This window comes from Cherax quadricarinatus, chromosome 83 (genome assembly GCF_038502225.1).
Source record: "Cherax quadricarinatus isolate ZL_2023a chromosome 83, ASM3850222v1, whole genome shotgun sequence".
Lineage (NCBI taxonomy): Eukaryota > Metazoa > Arthropoda > Malacostraca > Decapoda > Parastacidae > Cherax > Cherax quadricarinatus.
Window position 1 is genome coordinate 5,571,633 of NC_091374.1, and position 15,849 is coordinate 5,587,481.

The 15,849-nt window shown below is 37.2% G+C and overlaps 1 protein-coding gene across 2 annotated transcripts; it reads left to right on the forward strand.

Annotated features, from left to right (window-relative positions):
• The first annotated feature begins 3,265 nt into the window (after positions 1-3,265).
• On the forward strand, positions 3,266-15,432 carry LOC128702188 (uncharacterized). 2 transcript variants are annotated; one of them, XM_053796288.2, is made up of 4 exons: positions 3,267-3,378; positions 8,784-9,616; positions 11,447-11,649; positions 13,793-15,432. In XM_053796288.2, exons 1-4 carry the CDS (start codon positions 3,359-3,361, stop codon positions 14,003-14,005), a joined length of 1,269 nt encoding a protein of 422 aa, XP_053652263.1. In that variant the 5' UTR covers positions 3,267-3,358; the 3' UTR covers positions 14,006-15,432. The 2 variants fall into 2 exon arrangements, with proteins under 2 accessions (XP_053652264.1, XP_053652263.1); XM_053796289.2 differs by lacking the exon at positions 11,447-11,649 and having other exon boundaries at positions 3,266-3,378; positions 13,793-13,925.
• The last annotated feature ends 417 nt before the right edge of the window (positions 15,433-15,849 follow it).

Below are 15,849 nucleotides of genomic sequence, written 5' to 3' on the forward strand. Positions count from 1 at the left end.
CATTTGTGGTTGTCTCAGACTCCCTTAGTGCTTTACAGGCTATACAAAAATTTGATACACCTCACCCCTTAGTCCTCCGTATCCAACTTTGGCTACGCCACATCTTTACCAAGCATAAAGATATTGTTTTTTGTTGGGTCCCTGGTCATGTTGACGTACAGGGCAATGAACAGGCAGACACTGCTGCGCGGTCAGCAGTACATGACCTACCAGTTTCTTATAGAGGTATTCCATTTACGGACTATTTTGCTGCAATATCTTCCCACCTTCACACCCGTTGGCAACAACGTTGGTCTACTATGCTCAGCAACAAACTTCAATCTATTAAACCGAGTATAGGTTACTGGCCGTCTTCTTATCACCAGTGTCGAGGTTGGGAGACTACTCTCTCCCGTCTTCGCATTGGCCATACTCGTCTTACTCATGGATATCTCATGGAGAGGCGTCTTGCTCCTCTCTGTGAGAATTGCCAAGCTCCATTATCAGTCAGCCACATTCTGTTGGACTGCCCACTTTATCAACGAGCACGCAGAATTTACCTCTGTCGTCGTCTTCGCTCCGCTGCTCTCTCTTTACCTTCCCTTCTCGCTGATGGACCCACCTTTCATCCGGACTCTCTCATTGACTTTTTGACAACAACTGACTTACTTCACAAATTCTGATACCTTCAGCCCTTTCTACTTCAATCTCTTGCTACCCTCTACCCCCGTACTATCCCCTGCCCTGCTGTTTTCTGTAACCTACTGATCATCCCTCCTCCCTTCTGCCATCCAATACCCTCGCTTCCTTCCCTACCCTGCAGCGCTGTATAGCCCTTGTGGCTTAGTGCTTCTTTTTGATTATAATAATAATAATATAGAAGCAAGCACAAAAATGTTGTGTTTGTTGAGTTCTTAGACATGCAGGTGTTAGGGGCAATGAGAATGGAGACTCAGGAGATGAGTCAGCTATTCACCAACCAGTAGTCTTTCACAAGTGTTTTTTTTTTTTTTTCAGATTTTTTCCCAGTACTGTACACTCATCATCAAAATCACTCAAAGCAACATTAGTCAGAGTTAGAACTCCATAAATTGTTTTCCATAAAACCACACAGTTTTCTAGCTATCTTTCTACAGTTGTCTGGTATGGGAAACTACAGGTTAACAAATTGGGCACACAACTAGCACTGATACCACATGGAGTAACACCCAGCACCTCTGCAAGGACTACCAGGCTGTACTAACAGTTTACAATATCTTAACAGAGTCCTTTGAGAGAGTATGCAGAAGTCACTTTCAATATACACAATACCCTGATGCACTCGCACAAAGTGACCTTTTCCAAAAGTGCTGCCTTCAACTTGGTCTCAGAAATAGATCTTCTGAACATTTTCCCATTAGCACCAAACATCATTAACTTCTGCAAGATAATGAGAGCAATGTTGCAGTGTGTTGCTATACATCACTCCAATTTCCTGTTGCTTGTCCTGGAATAAATTTTTTCACTGAATGACCCATATGGGTTTAGTGCTTGCTGTAAATGAGTTAATAAACTACTACATCCGTTACACATTTCTCCAACAGCAACATGCAGCATCCCATCACATACAGGGTAAGGTTTTTTTTTTTTAATTCTTTCTCTGTGTAACACTGAATGAGCCTTATAAATTTTACACTATTACATAAATCAGCTATGAATACAGCCTGTGTGTACTGACATGTATGTAATTGCAGGGGTTGAGTCACAGCTCCTGACCTCCATCTCTGCTGGTTGCTACTAGGTCCACTCTCTCCAGGCTCCAAGAGCCTTATCATATTTCTTAGTTATGTATGGATCCTACCTCCACTACTTCACTCTCCAGATTGTTCCACTTCCTGTCAACTCTAAAGCTGAAGAAATACTTCTTAACATCCCTACGACCCATCGGAGTTTATAGCTTCCAGTTGTGTACTCTTGTTCCTGTATCCCATTTCTGAAACAATGTGTGTGTGTAGTCAGGGTTAGTCTGTATGCTTCCCTCTAGGGAGGTGTCTTGTGCCTTGGTGCTGGTTTGGGGGCTCTTGATCTGAGGAAGAACACGATTGCTTCCCATTCCCCCAGGTGCTGGATGACCCCTATGGGTTTAGCTCATAAAATGAATATGAAATGCTCTTATTTTCTAGAGAATTGGAGCTATCCTTGATTCTAACCTGGGGACCTCCTATGTTCCAGGTGTTAAATAACCACTGCCTTGATCCTCCCATGTATTTTATGACTCGTATGGGTTTAGTGCTCCCCTATGAATTAAAAAAATATAAATGTCCCCAATAAGGTTTCAGGCTGCCACAAGGAAAAACTATTACAACTCCAATATTGTAATTCGTTGATTCAAGCCTGAGTGCCTTTCATTTCCACCCCCCTCCTGCTCCCCAAGTGTTGCATGACTCCTATAGGTTTAGTGTTCCTCCCCATGGGAAAAAAGTAGCTTCAAGACAGGTCCCCGGGTCTCCCTTTCAACTTATTTGTGTGTATGTTGTATGTTTGGATATGTATGTTGTATGTATGACTTGTATGTATGACTGTTGTATGTATGACTGTATGTTGTATGTATGAATGTATATGTTATATGTATGAATGTGTATGCATGAATGTATATGTATGTATGAATGTGTATGTTGTATGAATGTGTATGTTGTATGTATGAATGTGTATGTTGTAGTATGAATGTGTATGTATACCTGGAGAGGGTTTCGGGGATCAATGCCCCCACAGCCCGGTCTGAGACCAGGCCTCGTGGTGGATCAGGGTCTGATCAACCAGGCTGTTACTGCTGGCCGCACGCAAACTGACGTACGAACCACAGCCCGGCTGGTCAGGTACTGACTTTAGGTGCCTGTCCAATGCCTTCTTGATATGTATATTGTATATGTGAGTGTATGTAATATGTATGAATTTGTATGTATGAACGTTTGTTGCATGTATAAATGTATGTTGTATATGTATGTATATATGTATGGTGTATGTTGTATGTATGTGTGTAAGCATGTTGTATGTATCAGGTATTGAACGACCCTTATGGGTTTTTCCCCTATGACCACTATAACAAAAACAATATACATAAATGCGAGGCTCCAAATTTTAATTTATCAGACACATCTGCATTATATGACTAAAGTAACTATAACTATATTTCAAATATCTCTCAAAATGTGTATACAGAGAATTAATAGAACATTTATCGAGCACAAAATAAATATTTAAATACATAAATAGTGGACATGTAATATATAATTTTTGACAAATTGAAGTTAATAAGATATACAGCAGTGGCGTGCAGTCAAAACATCGAGGTGCCACAAGGTGGGAAGGTTGGTCGCTGCTCTCGCTATTTCTCTCAAAAATGGACACTGACGATCTAAGGTAATGTAATTAATGCATTTAAAGACACATTGAGTTGCCTGTGTGTGGAAATTCATGACTATAAATTAGTTTTAACTTATATTGTCTTGTATCAGTTGTTATTAAAGGTCTGTCAGCGGCTCTTTAAATGTCTTGTTTATCATTTGCTCTGGTAACTATTTTTCCCCCATTTTAATCGGCATAATTGTGTCTAGGCCTTTTGTAATAATTTCTTCCTCATATTAACACAAAGTGTTTATTGACAGAATACCTGAGACAAAACTTAATAGGACAAATATATAGATACCGAGACTACTAAACAGAACTTTAAAAGTGGTAACCTTGATAAAAAAAAATCGCCAGCAAAGAATTGTAGCCCTGTTAGATTGACATTATAGTTTGTTAATTTAAGGATTATAAAATATGAAAATCTCATGTTGTTGAGTCTCTGATGACTTAGACACATACAACACCTGGGTATCTGCATTTAAAGACGTTTTAAAATAAAAACACATGTATTTAATTCATCAACTTGTCAGCATTGTATACTATTTATATTATCATAAGGGCCTGAAAAGAAATAACTTCCTCTTTCAAAATTTGGCATTTACTCTAACTTGTTTTACTTGAAAGAAAATCTTGGTACAATATACTTTTTTGACAAGAAGTGTCATTGACAAGTCTTTCAACAACAACAACAAAATTCACATGATATTAAAGAGAATAAATTTAATGAGAATTTCCTTACTGGCAGAAAAGAAATTGAAGTGTAGAATGCAGGATGGATTATTACAGTGATTCTCTGTATCAACCTACTCACCATACGAAACATCCATACTTATTATTGCACCTATTACATACATAGAAAACTTAACTCTGATATTAACCCTCCCCTCAAACATCTTGCCAACCTCAACAGAACACATGACCATAACACAAGGCACAGATCACTCTTTGATGTTCCTCGTGTCCATCTCGCGCTATGCAAAAACTCAATGCACATAAAAGGCCCTAAAATCTGGAATTCATTACCTGTAAATATAAAAGAAACACTACCTGTTTATAAATTCAAGTCTCTTCTCAAAGATCACTTACTCACTCAAAACCAAATGAATATTGAATAACTGAACCTTATAAATTGTATATCCTATATGTTACTCACAATTATATCACACAAATGTTAAACCTAGGACCCAATCTAACTTTATTATTTTTTTAAATACTCCATTCGACTGAATGTACAGCAATGCAAGCAACCATATGACCTGTCTTTGTAATCCTCATTTGTGCTTTATAGTTATCTGTTTACAATAATGTTTTATCACTGATTTCATCATTGCTTAGTTAATCTTAAGTTAATTTTAAGCCAGCCCGTAATGCTATGCATATAAGTGGCTTTGGCATGCTGCTCTTACCTGTATTTTTTGTACCTCTGTTTGTATGCTTAAATTACTAAATAAATAAATAAATAAATAAATAAGTTTGAGAGTCCTTGTATATGAATTGAACCTGTGCTCCCCTTCCATGGATCAAGCCTGAATGTTTCCCATTTCTCCAAGTGCTTTATGACCCCTGTGGGTTTAACACTTCTCTCATGAATATAATAATAATAATAATAGATAAAAGTTGGCAGATGTTGCAAGTATATGGAATAGGTGATAAGTTATTAAATGCTGTAAGGAATTTTTATGAGGATAGTGAGGCTCAGGTTAGGGTGTGTAGAAGAGAGGGAGACTACTTCCCGGTAAAAGTAGGTCTTAGACAGGGATGTGTAATGTCACCATGGTTGTTTAATATATTTATAGATGGGGTTGTAAAGGAAGTAAATGCTAGGGTGTTCAGGAGAGGGGTGGGATTAAATTTTGGGGAATCAAATTCAAAATGGGAATTGACAGTTACTTTTTGCTGATGATACTGTGCTTATGGGAGATTCTAAAGAAAAATTGCAAAGGTTAGTGGATGAGTTTGGGAATGTGTGTGAAGGTAGAAAGTTGAAAGTGAACATAGAAAAGAGTAAGGTGATGAGGGTATCAAATGATTTAAATAAAGAAAAATTGGATATCAAATTGGGAAGGAGTGAATGTTTTCAGATACTTGGGAGTTGACGTGTCGGCGGATGGATTTATGAAGGATGAGGTTAATCATAGAATTGATGAGGGAAAAAAAGTGAGTGGTGCGTTGAGGTATATGTGGAGTCAAAAAAACGTTATCTATGGAGGCAAAGAAGGGAATGTATGAAGTATAGTAGTACCAACACTCTTATATGGGTGTGAAGCTTGGGTGGTAAATGCAGCAGCGAGGAGATGGTTGGAGGCAGTGGAGATGTCCTGTTTAAGGGCAATGTGTGGTGTAAATATTATGCAGAAACTTCGGAGTGTGGAAATTAGGAAAAGGTGTGGAGTTAATAAAAGTATTAGCCAGAGGGCAGAAGAGGGGTTGTTGAGGTGGTTTGGTCATTTAGAGAGAATGGATCAAAGTAGAATGACATGGAAAGCATATAAATCTATAGGGGAAGGAAGGCGAGGTAGGGGTCGTCCTCGAAAGGGTTGGAGAGAGGGGGTAAAGGAGGTTTTGTGGGCAAGGGGCTTGGACTTCCAGCAAGTGTGCGTGAGCGTGTTAGATAGGAGTGAATGGAGACGAATGATACTTGGGACCTGACGATTTGTTGGAGTGTGAGCAGGGTAATATTTAGTGAAGGGATTCAGGGAAACCGGTTATTTTCATATAGTCGGACTTGAGTCCTGGAAATGGGAAGTACAATGCCTGCACTTTAAAGGAGGGGTTTGGGATATTGGCAGTTTGGAGGGATATGTTGTGTATCTTTATATGTGTATGCTTCTAAACTGTTGTATTCTGAGCACCTCTGCAAAAACAGTGATAATGTGTGAGTGTTGTGAAAGTGTTGAATGATGAAAGTATTTTCTTTTTGGGGATTTTCTTTCTTTTTTGGGTCACCCTGCCTCGGTGGGAGACGGCCGACTTGTTGAAAAAAAAAAAAGTTGGCTCTTTTCTTTGCAGATACTTTGAATGCTTTTATTCTTGGGTTCTACTGTTGGATCATTTATTTCCAGATATAACATATACAGTAGTTTATATAGTATTTTCTACTAGAACGTAAGTTCTCTGGTAGTTATGTATCAGTTAAAAGGTACGTGGCTTGTTAGGCTGCTTAGTATGGTAGGTTCAGAGTTTGAACAAATGAAAATACTGTAGTGCCATCATTTCCTGTTTCTCTTGTCCTGTCCAATACTGTATGTTGGTGAAACTGGTTGCTTCCTCTCTGACAGACTTAGCACTAACAAAGCTCTTTTCTGTCATGTCAGAGATCATAGCCATCATATTAATTAATCCTCTGCTAAAATTACATACCCTTCTATATTTCAAAGATGTTATCTTATTGATTCAAACAAGATGACTTTGCTTCCGTAGATGCCTGCTTTTCTCAATACAGTATCACATACCCTTTTCAGAACACTCATGACTTGACTTGACCTTTGCCGCTGCCTCCTCCTCATCCTCTTCTTTCTCCTCCTCTTCTTTCTCCTCCTCTTCTTTCTCCTCCTCTTCTTTCTCCTCCTCCTCTTTCTCCTCCTCTTCTTTCTCCTCCTCCTCTTCTTTCTCCTCCTCTTCTTTCTCCTCCTCCTCTTCTTTCTCCTCCTCCTCTTCTTTCTCCTCCTCCTCTTCTTTCTCCTCCTCTTCTTTCTTTCTCCTCCTCTTCTTTCTTTCTCCTCCTCTTATTTCTTTCTCCTCCTCTTCTTTCTCCTCCTCCTCCTCTTTCTCCTCCTCCTCCTCTTTCTCCTCCTCCTCCTCTTTCTCCTCCTCCTCTTTCTCCTCCTCCTCTTTCTCCTCCTCCTCTTTCTCCTCCACCTCCTCTTTCTCCTCCTCCTCTTTCTCCTCCACCTCCTCTTTCTCCTCCTCCTCCTCTTTCTCCTCCACCTCCTCCTCTTTCTCCTCCTCCTCCTCTTTCTCCTTCTCCTCCTCTTTCTCCTCCTCCTCTTTCTCCTCCTCCTCCTCTTTCTCCTCCTCCTTTCCTCTTGATCTGGCTTCTACATTTTCTGTGCATTGCCTGTCTTCTGACTTTCTTCCTTGTCTTTCCCTGCTTGGGCCAGTTGGCCTACTACATTTCTCTCATCCCACTTGGGAAGAGGTGTTAGTGTGTTGAGATACTTTATTCTCCAACACTTTCACACATAATACACTCACATTACTCTGTCACTGGCCCAGCATGAGCCAGTTGATCTGCAATGCTCTGTTCTTTTGCTTTTTCATACCACCACTACTACTACCAATTCTTTCACCTCTGCTACTTTATAATAATAATAATAATTAATAATAATAATAATAATAATAATAATAATATATCTTTATTTCTACAAATACGTGTACAAGGTATACAGGCCTAGCTGACATCAATAACATACTACTATATAGAAAGCTGCTTGCTATGCTGAGCATTTCAGGCAAATTAGGTCAGTTTTGTCCCAGGATGCGACCCACACCAGTCCACTAACACCCAGGTACCCATTTTATACTGATGGGTGAACATGGACAGCAGGTGTCTTAAGGAAACATGTCCTAATGTTTTCCAACTGTACTGGGGATTCTATTTCCGGACTTTTTTGTGTAAGCTGAGTGTGCTAGCGATCCAGCTACTTTTACTTTAACACAATTTCCCTTGCTACTGCCTTTACTATTACTCTTACTGCTACTACTGTTGTTACTACTACTACTACTGTTGTTACTACTACTACTACTGTTGTTACTACTACTACTACTGTTGTTACTACTACTACTACTACCCTGACATAGTGCTTAGTTTTGATTATAATAATAATACCCTTACTACTACTACTACTGGGTGAATCAGTAATACACAGTTACATTTTGGTACCTTGTTTAAGTAAGAGTGAATAAAGTTAGAATGGTCCCAAACTCCCTGTTGCTGCTGTTTTACAACTTAGTTTTTGTGCTCATCAGTGTTAGTTTTAATATAGTTTGATAAATAATGCAGTTTTACTTTGCCAAAATCCCAAAATCTCTCAATGATAGTTCCTTGTGAATATAATAATGGTATATAATCCTGACAAGTTGATAAGTAAGAGACATGTATAACAGTTAGGTATCTTTATTCAGAATAATTTTGCCTACACAGAAGGATTCTTCAGTCAAATGGACTGACCGTCTCAAAACTACTACTACAAGGGTGATGAACTGATTACATCATCTCTTCATCTCCACTGCATCCTCTGCCTTCCCTGTAGTATTCGATTGAAAATGCCTACTAAGTGAAACATTTTGGAATAAAGATACCTAGCTGTTGCACATGTGTCTTACTTATCGATACAGTTCCAAGTCGATACAGATTTGTGTTTGTACTGTAATCTTTTATTTCTTTATAGATTCTAAATAAAGTTTTTTAATTTCAGATCATATAGGTGGAATAATTCACATTCAAACAGCAACAAGGGTGCTACCACTTCTCCTAAAATTACAAGCAGCCTTTGGAAACAGCTGAGCGAGGAATGTGACAGTGTTAAAACTCCTGGTTTACATTCATCATGCTTGACTGAAAATCTCTCTCCATCGGAGAAGGATGTTTCTTTTAATAGTTCATCATCAGCATCTCATTCACAAGATCTCTGGCATACACAGCAAAGTCCTGCTTCTGGTCAGAGTGATGTCACCTTCCAGGTTATTCATAGTGATCCATGGGAGACATTGACTAATCAAACAAAAGCTTCTCGTGATCTGACAGAATTATCTATATCAAACTTGACTAGCAGTGCATTTAGACAATCAGACATTGATGTAAATAGGATTCCTAAGATAGGTACTGAAGAAAATACCTCCTCACTATTCACGAAGGATGTAAGATATGGCAAATATGAGCCTGGTGTAATAGGTACTGAACTAAATGAACCCACAAACCCAGCAAGTCAACTGTTTCCATCACATTCATATCCTCCAAGCAGTATATGGAATGAAAATACAGAAATACCAACAAATAGTTCCTTCCCATTATCTTCTTCACAAAATGAGTCATTTAAGCTGCATAATTCTTTAGCATGGAATAATATAATGTCTTCAGTGCCTCAGAGAAGTGTGTTGCATGATATTGGCAATGTAAATTACCCCTCAGTTGCTGCACCAGCTAGCGATTTTACATGTCAAAAACTACCTTCATCATATAATGCCTCAGCACCAGAGCTATGTGACAGCCAGAGAACCATAGCTTTTCACCCCCAGAAGCAACACACAGGTAAGTTGCATGTAAGTTTTATTAAAATATTTGCATTCAGCTGTGTAGCTGATCCATGTATATCTTTGTGTATACTAGTGTGATTGTTTCTGATAACTTATTGTACACAAGAACAGAACTAAGTTTGTGGGGTTCTGCCTTCAGTGTTTAATTGGTCAAATTAACACACTCACTATTCTGATGTAATTAGCTTTAACATTGGAGCTTCCATCGTACTGTTACTAGCAGCAACTTGATGGTAATGTGGCAGTGAGTTCTACTTATTTCTTGTCTCATGGCAAAGACAGAAATGAGGTAAAAATCCTAGGTGGTGTCAAGCCAGTCATTTCCTCTCAGCATCCTTACTGGGTCAGGAGGGAGGCACGCACCCGTATGTGGGTACTTCGTGGATAGATTTGCATTTTTGTTGGGATCTGTTTGGTTTTTGAAGGACAGAGTGAATTATGAGATGTTGGGATTTGTTTGGCTTCTAGAGGACAGAGATCACTCTAAGAGGAGGGCTTGAGTTTTACTCATAAACTTGCACTTCCTTTCACAGTGGACATAGTGGCAGGTGGGTCTATGAAAGATGAGGTGAACCATAGAATAAACAAGGGGGAAAATGGTAGATGGTGTGTCAATGTATCTCTGTAAAGAAAGAAGTTTTTTCTATACAGTCAAAAAGGGGATATTACCAGAGTATAGCGGTACCAACACTTATATTTAGGTGTGAGACAGGGGCTTCAAACATTGTAGCAGTGCCCCGTGGCCTGATGCTAAAGCTCTTGCTTTACACGGCAAGGGTCTGGGTTCGATTCCTGGCTAGGGTAGAAACGTGGGGCATGTTCCTTACACTGGTTGTCTATATTCCCCATCAGTAAAATGGGTACCTGGGTGTTAGTCATCTGGTGTGGTCGCATCCTGGGACAAAACTGACCTAATTTGCCCGAAATGCTCTGCATAACAAGCAGCTTTCTATATACAGAGTACAGTATGTCACTGATGTCAGCCAGGCCTGTATACCTTATACATGTACTTGTAGAAATAAAGATATTATTATATTATTATAAAAGGAAGTGTTGATGTCATGTTTGAGATCAGTGTGTGAGGATAATATTATGCAGGGAATTTTGTGCATGGAGATTAGAAGACAGTGTGAGGTTACCAAAAGAGGGTTAAGGAGGGGGTTGCTGAGGTGGTTTGGGCAATTAGACAAGATGGAGCAGAATAAGGTGACTAATAGGGTGGATGGAAAGAGGGGCAGAGGTGATCCCAGGAAGGATTGGAGGAAAGGGGATAATGAGAGTTCTGAGTGTTAAAAGCTTGAACATCTAACAAGCTTGTGTGAATGCGTTGGCATGGAGACAGGTGATTTTTGTGGCTTCACGTACTGTTGTAGCGTGAGCAAGGTAACATGTTTGATGGGATTCAGGGAAGCTGGTTATGTGGACTTGAGTCCTGAAGATGGGCAGTACAGTGTCTGCCCTCTGAAGGAGGGGTGGGAATGTTTCAGTTTAGAGGGTCTTTTGAATTGTGATGTCTGTGCACTTCTGACAAGACAACTATTGAATGAATAATGGTGAATGTGTTCTTTTTTGGGGGCTGCCATTTCTTAGTGAGAGATGGCTGTTGTTAAAAAAAGTTTGGAACTACTGTAGATCTTTATTTTTGTAATGTGTTTAACATGGAAGAAAAAACTTTTACATGTGATTCTTGAGGTAATTAGTTAAAATACAGTACTGGTAAATGGTGTATGGTATTATCAGAAAAGGTTTTTGCTTTGCTTGATATTAAAATTGCCTTTTTTTATTTCTTTAAATATAAATATACATTTAAAGTAATTTCTTGCAGATTTAGTTGCTTTAATGCAAGAGCTGTCCATGTTTTCTGAAACAAGGAATGCTGGGCAACTGCCACATGATGGAAATACAATGCATACATATTCACACCAAAAATTTCCAGCCACAACCCAAGTGAATTCCCTTATTAAGGGATGTGTATTTTGTAAGAATAATAACTACCACTCCACCTTCTATAGATCCCATACATTAAAGGTAATTTTTTTAATATTATTTTGTCCTAAAATATCCATGCTTATTAGGTAGAAAATGAACACTCACTATCAGACAGTTTTATAGTACGTAAACAAATCGGTGGTAAATAAAGAATAAATAGTCACAGTACCATAAGTGGGTCAATACACAAATAACCCGCATATAGGAGAAAGAAACTCATGACATTTTGGTCCGACTTGGACCATTTACTAGTCGGACTGAAATGTCATTATAAGTTTCTTTCTCCTACTTGCAGGTTATTTGTGTACAATGGTAAATATATGAAGGAAGTGCTGTTAAAGACATTTGCTTATCAATGAAGATGTGGCATGATGAATGTACCACAACTTGTAATATCTGTATACAGAATGGTCTCTTTCTTTCTTTCAACACACCGGCCGTATCCCACCAAGGCAGGGTGGCCCAAAAAGAAAAACGAAAGTTTCTCTTAAATTTAGTAATTTATACGGGAGAAGGGGTTACTAGCCCCTTGCTCCTGGCATCCTAGTCGCCTCTTAAAACACGCATGGCTTATGGAGGAAGAATTCTGTTCCACTTTCCCATGGAGATAAGAGGAAATAAACAAGAACAAGAACTAGAAAGAAAATAGAAGAATACCCAGAGGGGTGTGTGTATATATATGCTTGTACATGTGTGTGTAGTGTGACCTAAGTGCAAGTAGAAGTAGCAAGACATACCTGAAATCTTGCATGTTTATGAGACAGACAAAAGACACCAGCAATCCTACCATCATGTAAAACAATTACAGGTTTTCGTTGTACACTCACTTGGCAGGACGGTAGTACCTCCCTGGGTGGTTGCTGTTTACCAACCTACTACCTAGGACAGAATGGTGTCATTGAAATCATTATCTGATGAAACATATTTTAATATGCTAAAAGAAGATTGAAGGTACTTGAGAGGCCCTCATTGCTAGACAGGAAGTAGAGATACAATAATATACCACATTTTATTAAGTGATGGAAGCAAATAAGCAAGGAAGAGCTTTTAGAACCATCACTGTGGAGAACAAGAGACCATAATTTTAAATTAAGGAAAGTATGTGGTAGAAAGGTTATTACAAAAGTATTTCTTTGTAAATGTTATTAGATGGTTGGAATGGGATCAAAGAAGAGGTAGTGCACTACAAATAGTACTTTCAATGTAAGTCTTGCTTAATGTCATGGATTATTTCTTGAGGCACTTCTAAAGATTCACTGTCAAAGGAGGTTCACCTTTCCATGAAATCCATTTCTAAGAATATATCTTGGTTCCAATTGGAAAGTGTTTGATATGAAAAAAATTTAAAGAAATTTATTGTACACTTTCTACCCCTTGTTTTTTTAACACACTGAGGTAGGGTGAGCAAAAAAAAAAAAAAATTCCCATGATTCATTTAATAGCTGTCACTAAAGAAGTGCACAGATGTCAACAGTTGAAATGGCTCACTGAATGACTTCCAGAAGTGTGATTTTTTTATATGATAATACAGTACAGAGGTACCCCGAGTTTCGTACAGCTCCCAACTCAAACAATTATGTAAGTGTATTTTTGGGGGTTTGAAACAGACTAATCTAATTCACAATATTCCTTATGGGAACAAATTTGTTCAGTAACAGCACTCAAACCGCCTTCTGGAACGAATTATGGCCGAAACTCGGGGTACTACTGTATAACATTGCCTATAAGTCAGACACCTGGTACCACTTTCAATTACAGTAGTTGTATATATGTCTGTGACTTCATCACCTGTGGAGTGCAGGTGGAGTACAGTATAATACAGTACGTGGATTCAGGTGACACATCCCTGAATATAAATATTACAACTAGTCTTTGACAGATAAATGCAAATATGTACCAAATATAATAATTCCAGATTTTTGTATGTTCCATTGAATATTAAAGTACTCTACTTACAGTTAGCAGTTAATCTTTTTAATGAAAAATAGACTAAATACTGTACAAGGAAAGATTATTTATTCATGATTGCAAAATGCTTTGCTTATACTTTATTTCAATAATCTGTCTAACCATGTCTTAAGTATAATTTTAAATTAGGAAAAATGCATGTAAATAGCACCAAAGTAGTGTATTGTGTCTCACACTGCTGCTTTTTTACTTTAATATACTTTCTTTCCAACAGGATGAGCGTGGTCATTGCCAGTGTCCTGTGTTGAGGCTTTATGTTTGTCCTCTCTGCAATGCTACTGGTGATTTTGCCCACACACTTAAGTATTGTCCACTAAATACTGTGACTAAAGGTGATCCAATCTCTGCAGGTCTTCCACCTGGCAAAGTCACAAATTGGAGGGAGGTGGCAAAAAGGATGTTAGGATATTATAGTGTAAAGCACTGATATTTTGCAATGTGATTGACACGTTATTTACTGAAATATTTTATATCATATATCAGGTATTTTTTTTTATATTTTGGATGTTAATTAACCTTTGTTGTTATTTAAGAACCTCATTTTACCAAAGAAAGGCATAAGGAAAATTTTCATAACCAGTTTTGTTGTCGAGTATTTATTTTATGGATGTGTCACTGTGTGTACATATAACATTGATTTAAAAAGTTTATTATACAGTTTATGATTATTAATATCCAATATTAAACCCTGAAAATTTGAATAATGAAAATATATTGACTTGTATTATCATGATTAGATAGATAAATAGTAATTTGACTTTTATTCCTGTTGAGGGGCTCCTAGAAGGTGTCTTAAAACCATAGTTGTTATATATATATTTAAAAAAAAGTAGTTAGTCAAAGAAGTGGAATATATTTTTCTAATATTTGTAGTTGGAAATGATGGTTTAATGTTTGAAAGCTTGTGATATCTCTTTATTGATTTGTCTTTAAGGACTCTTGCTTTATTGAAAGTCATAAAAATACATGTCTATTATTAATAAATATACTTGTCCTTATTTACATTGTGATTTTTTTGTGAATATTATTTTTGGATTAGTATTATTATTATTATATGTATTTTTGTGCTGTAGTAAATACAAAATTTATTATGACCATTTCAGCTAGTTTTTATACAATATATTAAGTGCCCTATATAGCATATTACCAAATTATGGAGAGTATACATGTATATTTGATCTACAGATGTTAATGTATAGAGAGAGTTATTTGTATTTATTAAAAACATTTATTTAGCATTTCACCAATATTTTTATAATTTGTATATGCATTTGTGGAAATGCATTTGCTGGTAGCACAAGTGACAATACTTTTCTGCGTAGAATCTTCATGGAAGCTTCTGTATATGGCTAAGAGGGAGTTTTATTATTTGATTGTATATTCTTCTATTCTTTTAATGTTGGAATATATAAGATATTGGTTTGTATTTTTAGTATGTCATATGCAAAATTTCTTAATTTGCAGAATATCTCATTGCGATTAAAGTGACTTTAGCTGTTATAATTTAGTTACATGAATATGGATATTCTAAATAACACACAAAAGCTCTTGCACTATCTCTTTGTAAATTTCTGTGGAGAAATAATATTTAAACATTGGCTTGAATGATGATTTTAGGTAAAAATGACTAGTTAATATAGAAAAAAGATTCTTTGACACCTCTGTTGCTAGGTATTTTTATGATAGAAAATTCCTATTCATGTGAATAATGAAAATATATTACTCTCAGTTTATTTAAATTAACCCTTTCAGGGTCCAAGGCCAAAATCTGAAGTCACGCACCAGTGTCCAAGAATTTTCAAAAAAAAAATTTGTTATTTTTTCTTACGAAATCGTAGAGAATCTTTTTGTGAAGGTAATAAAACAAAAAGTACGAAATTTGGTGGAAAATTGACGAAATTATGCTCTCGCGAATTTTGATGTGTCAGCGATATTTACAAATCGGCGATTTTGCCGAATTTGACTCCCATTTTAGGCCAATTACATTATTCCAATCAACCAAATTCTTAGCTATTTCACTAGTATTACTTCTATTCTATCGATTGAGCACAAGAAATCGCCAAGTCAACTGTTTCAACTACAAATTAAAGTGATCGGAAATTGTTAATTTGGCCAATTTAACACAAAGTTCAAAATATTCCAATTTCAAAATAGGCTCCAGAATAAACAATGTAGGTATTCCTGGAACTAAACTAACATTTCCTCTATTCATTAGTTTCATTTTGAGGCTTTACAAATAAATTCCATTTTTATTTTTTATTCACATAATGA

Excerpts from the sequence above, each read along its gene's own strand:
- LOC128702188 (XM_053796288.2), top strand. The coding sequence starts at position 3,359 with ATGGACACTGACGATCTAAG. Across the intron at positions 3,379-8,783 it reads ATGGACACTGACGATCTAAG|ATCATATAGGTGGAATAATT; the intron begins GTAATGTAATTA and ends TTTTAATTTCAG. Across the intron at positions 11,650-13,792 it reads ATAGATCCCATACATTAAAG|GATGAGCGTGGTCATTGCCA; the intron begins GTAATTTTTTTA and ends TCTTTCCAACAG.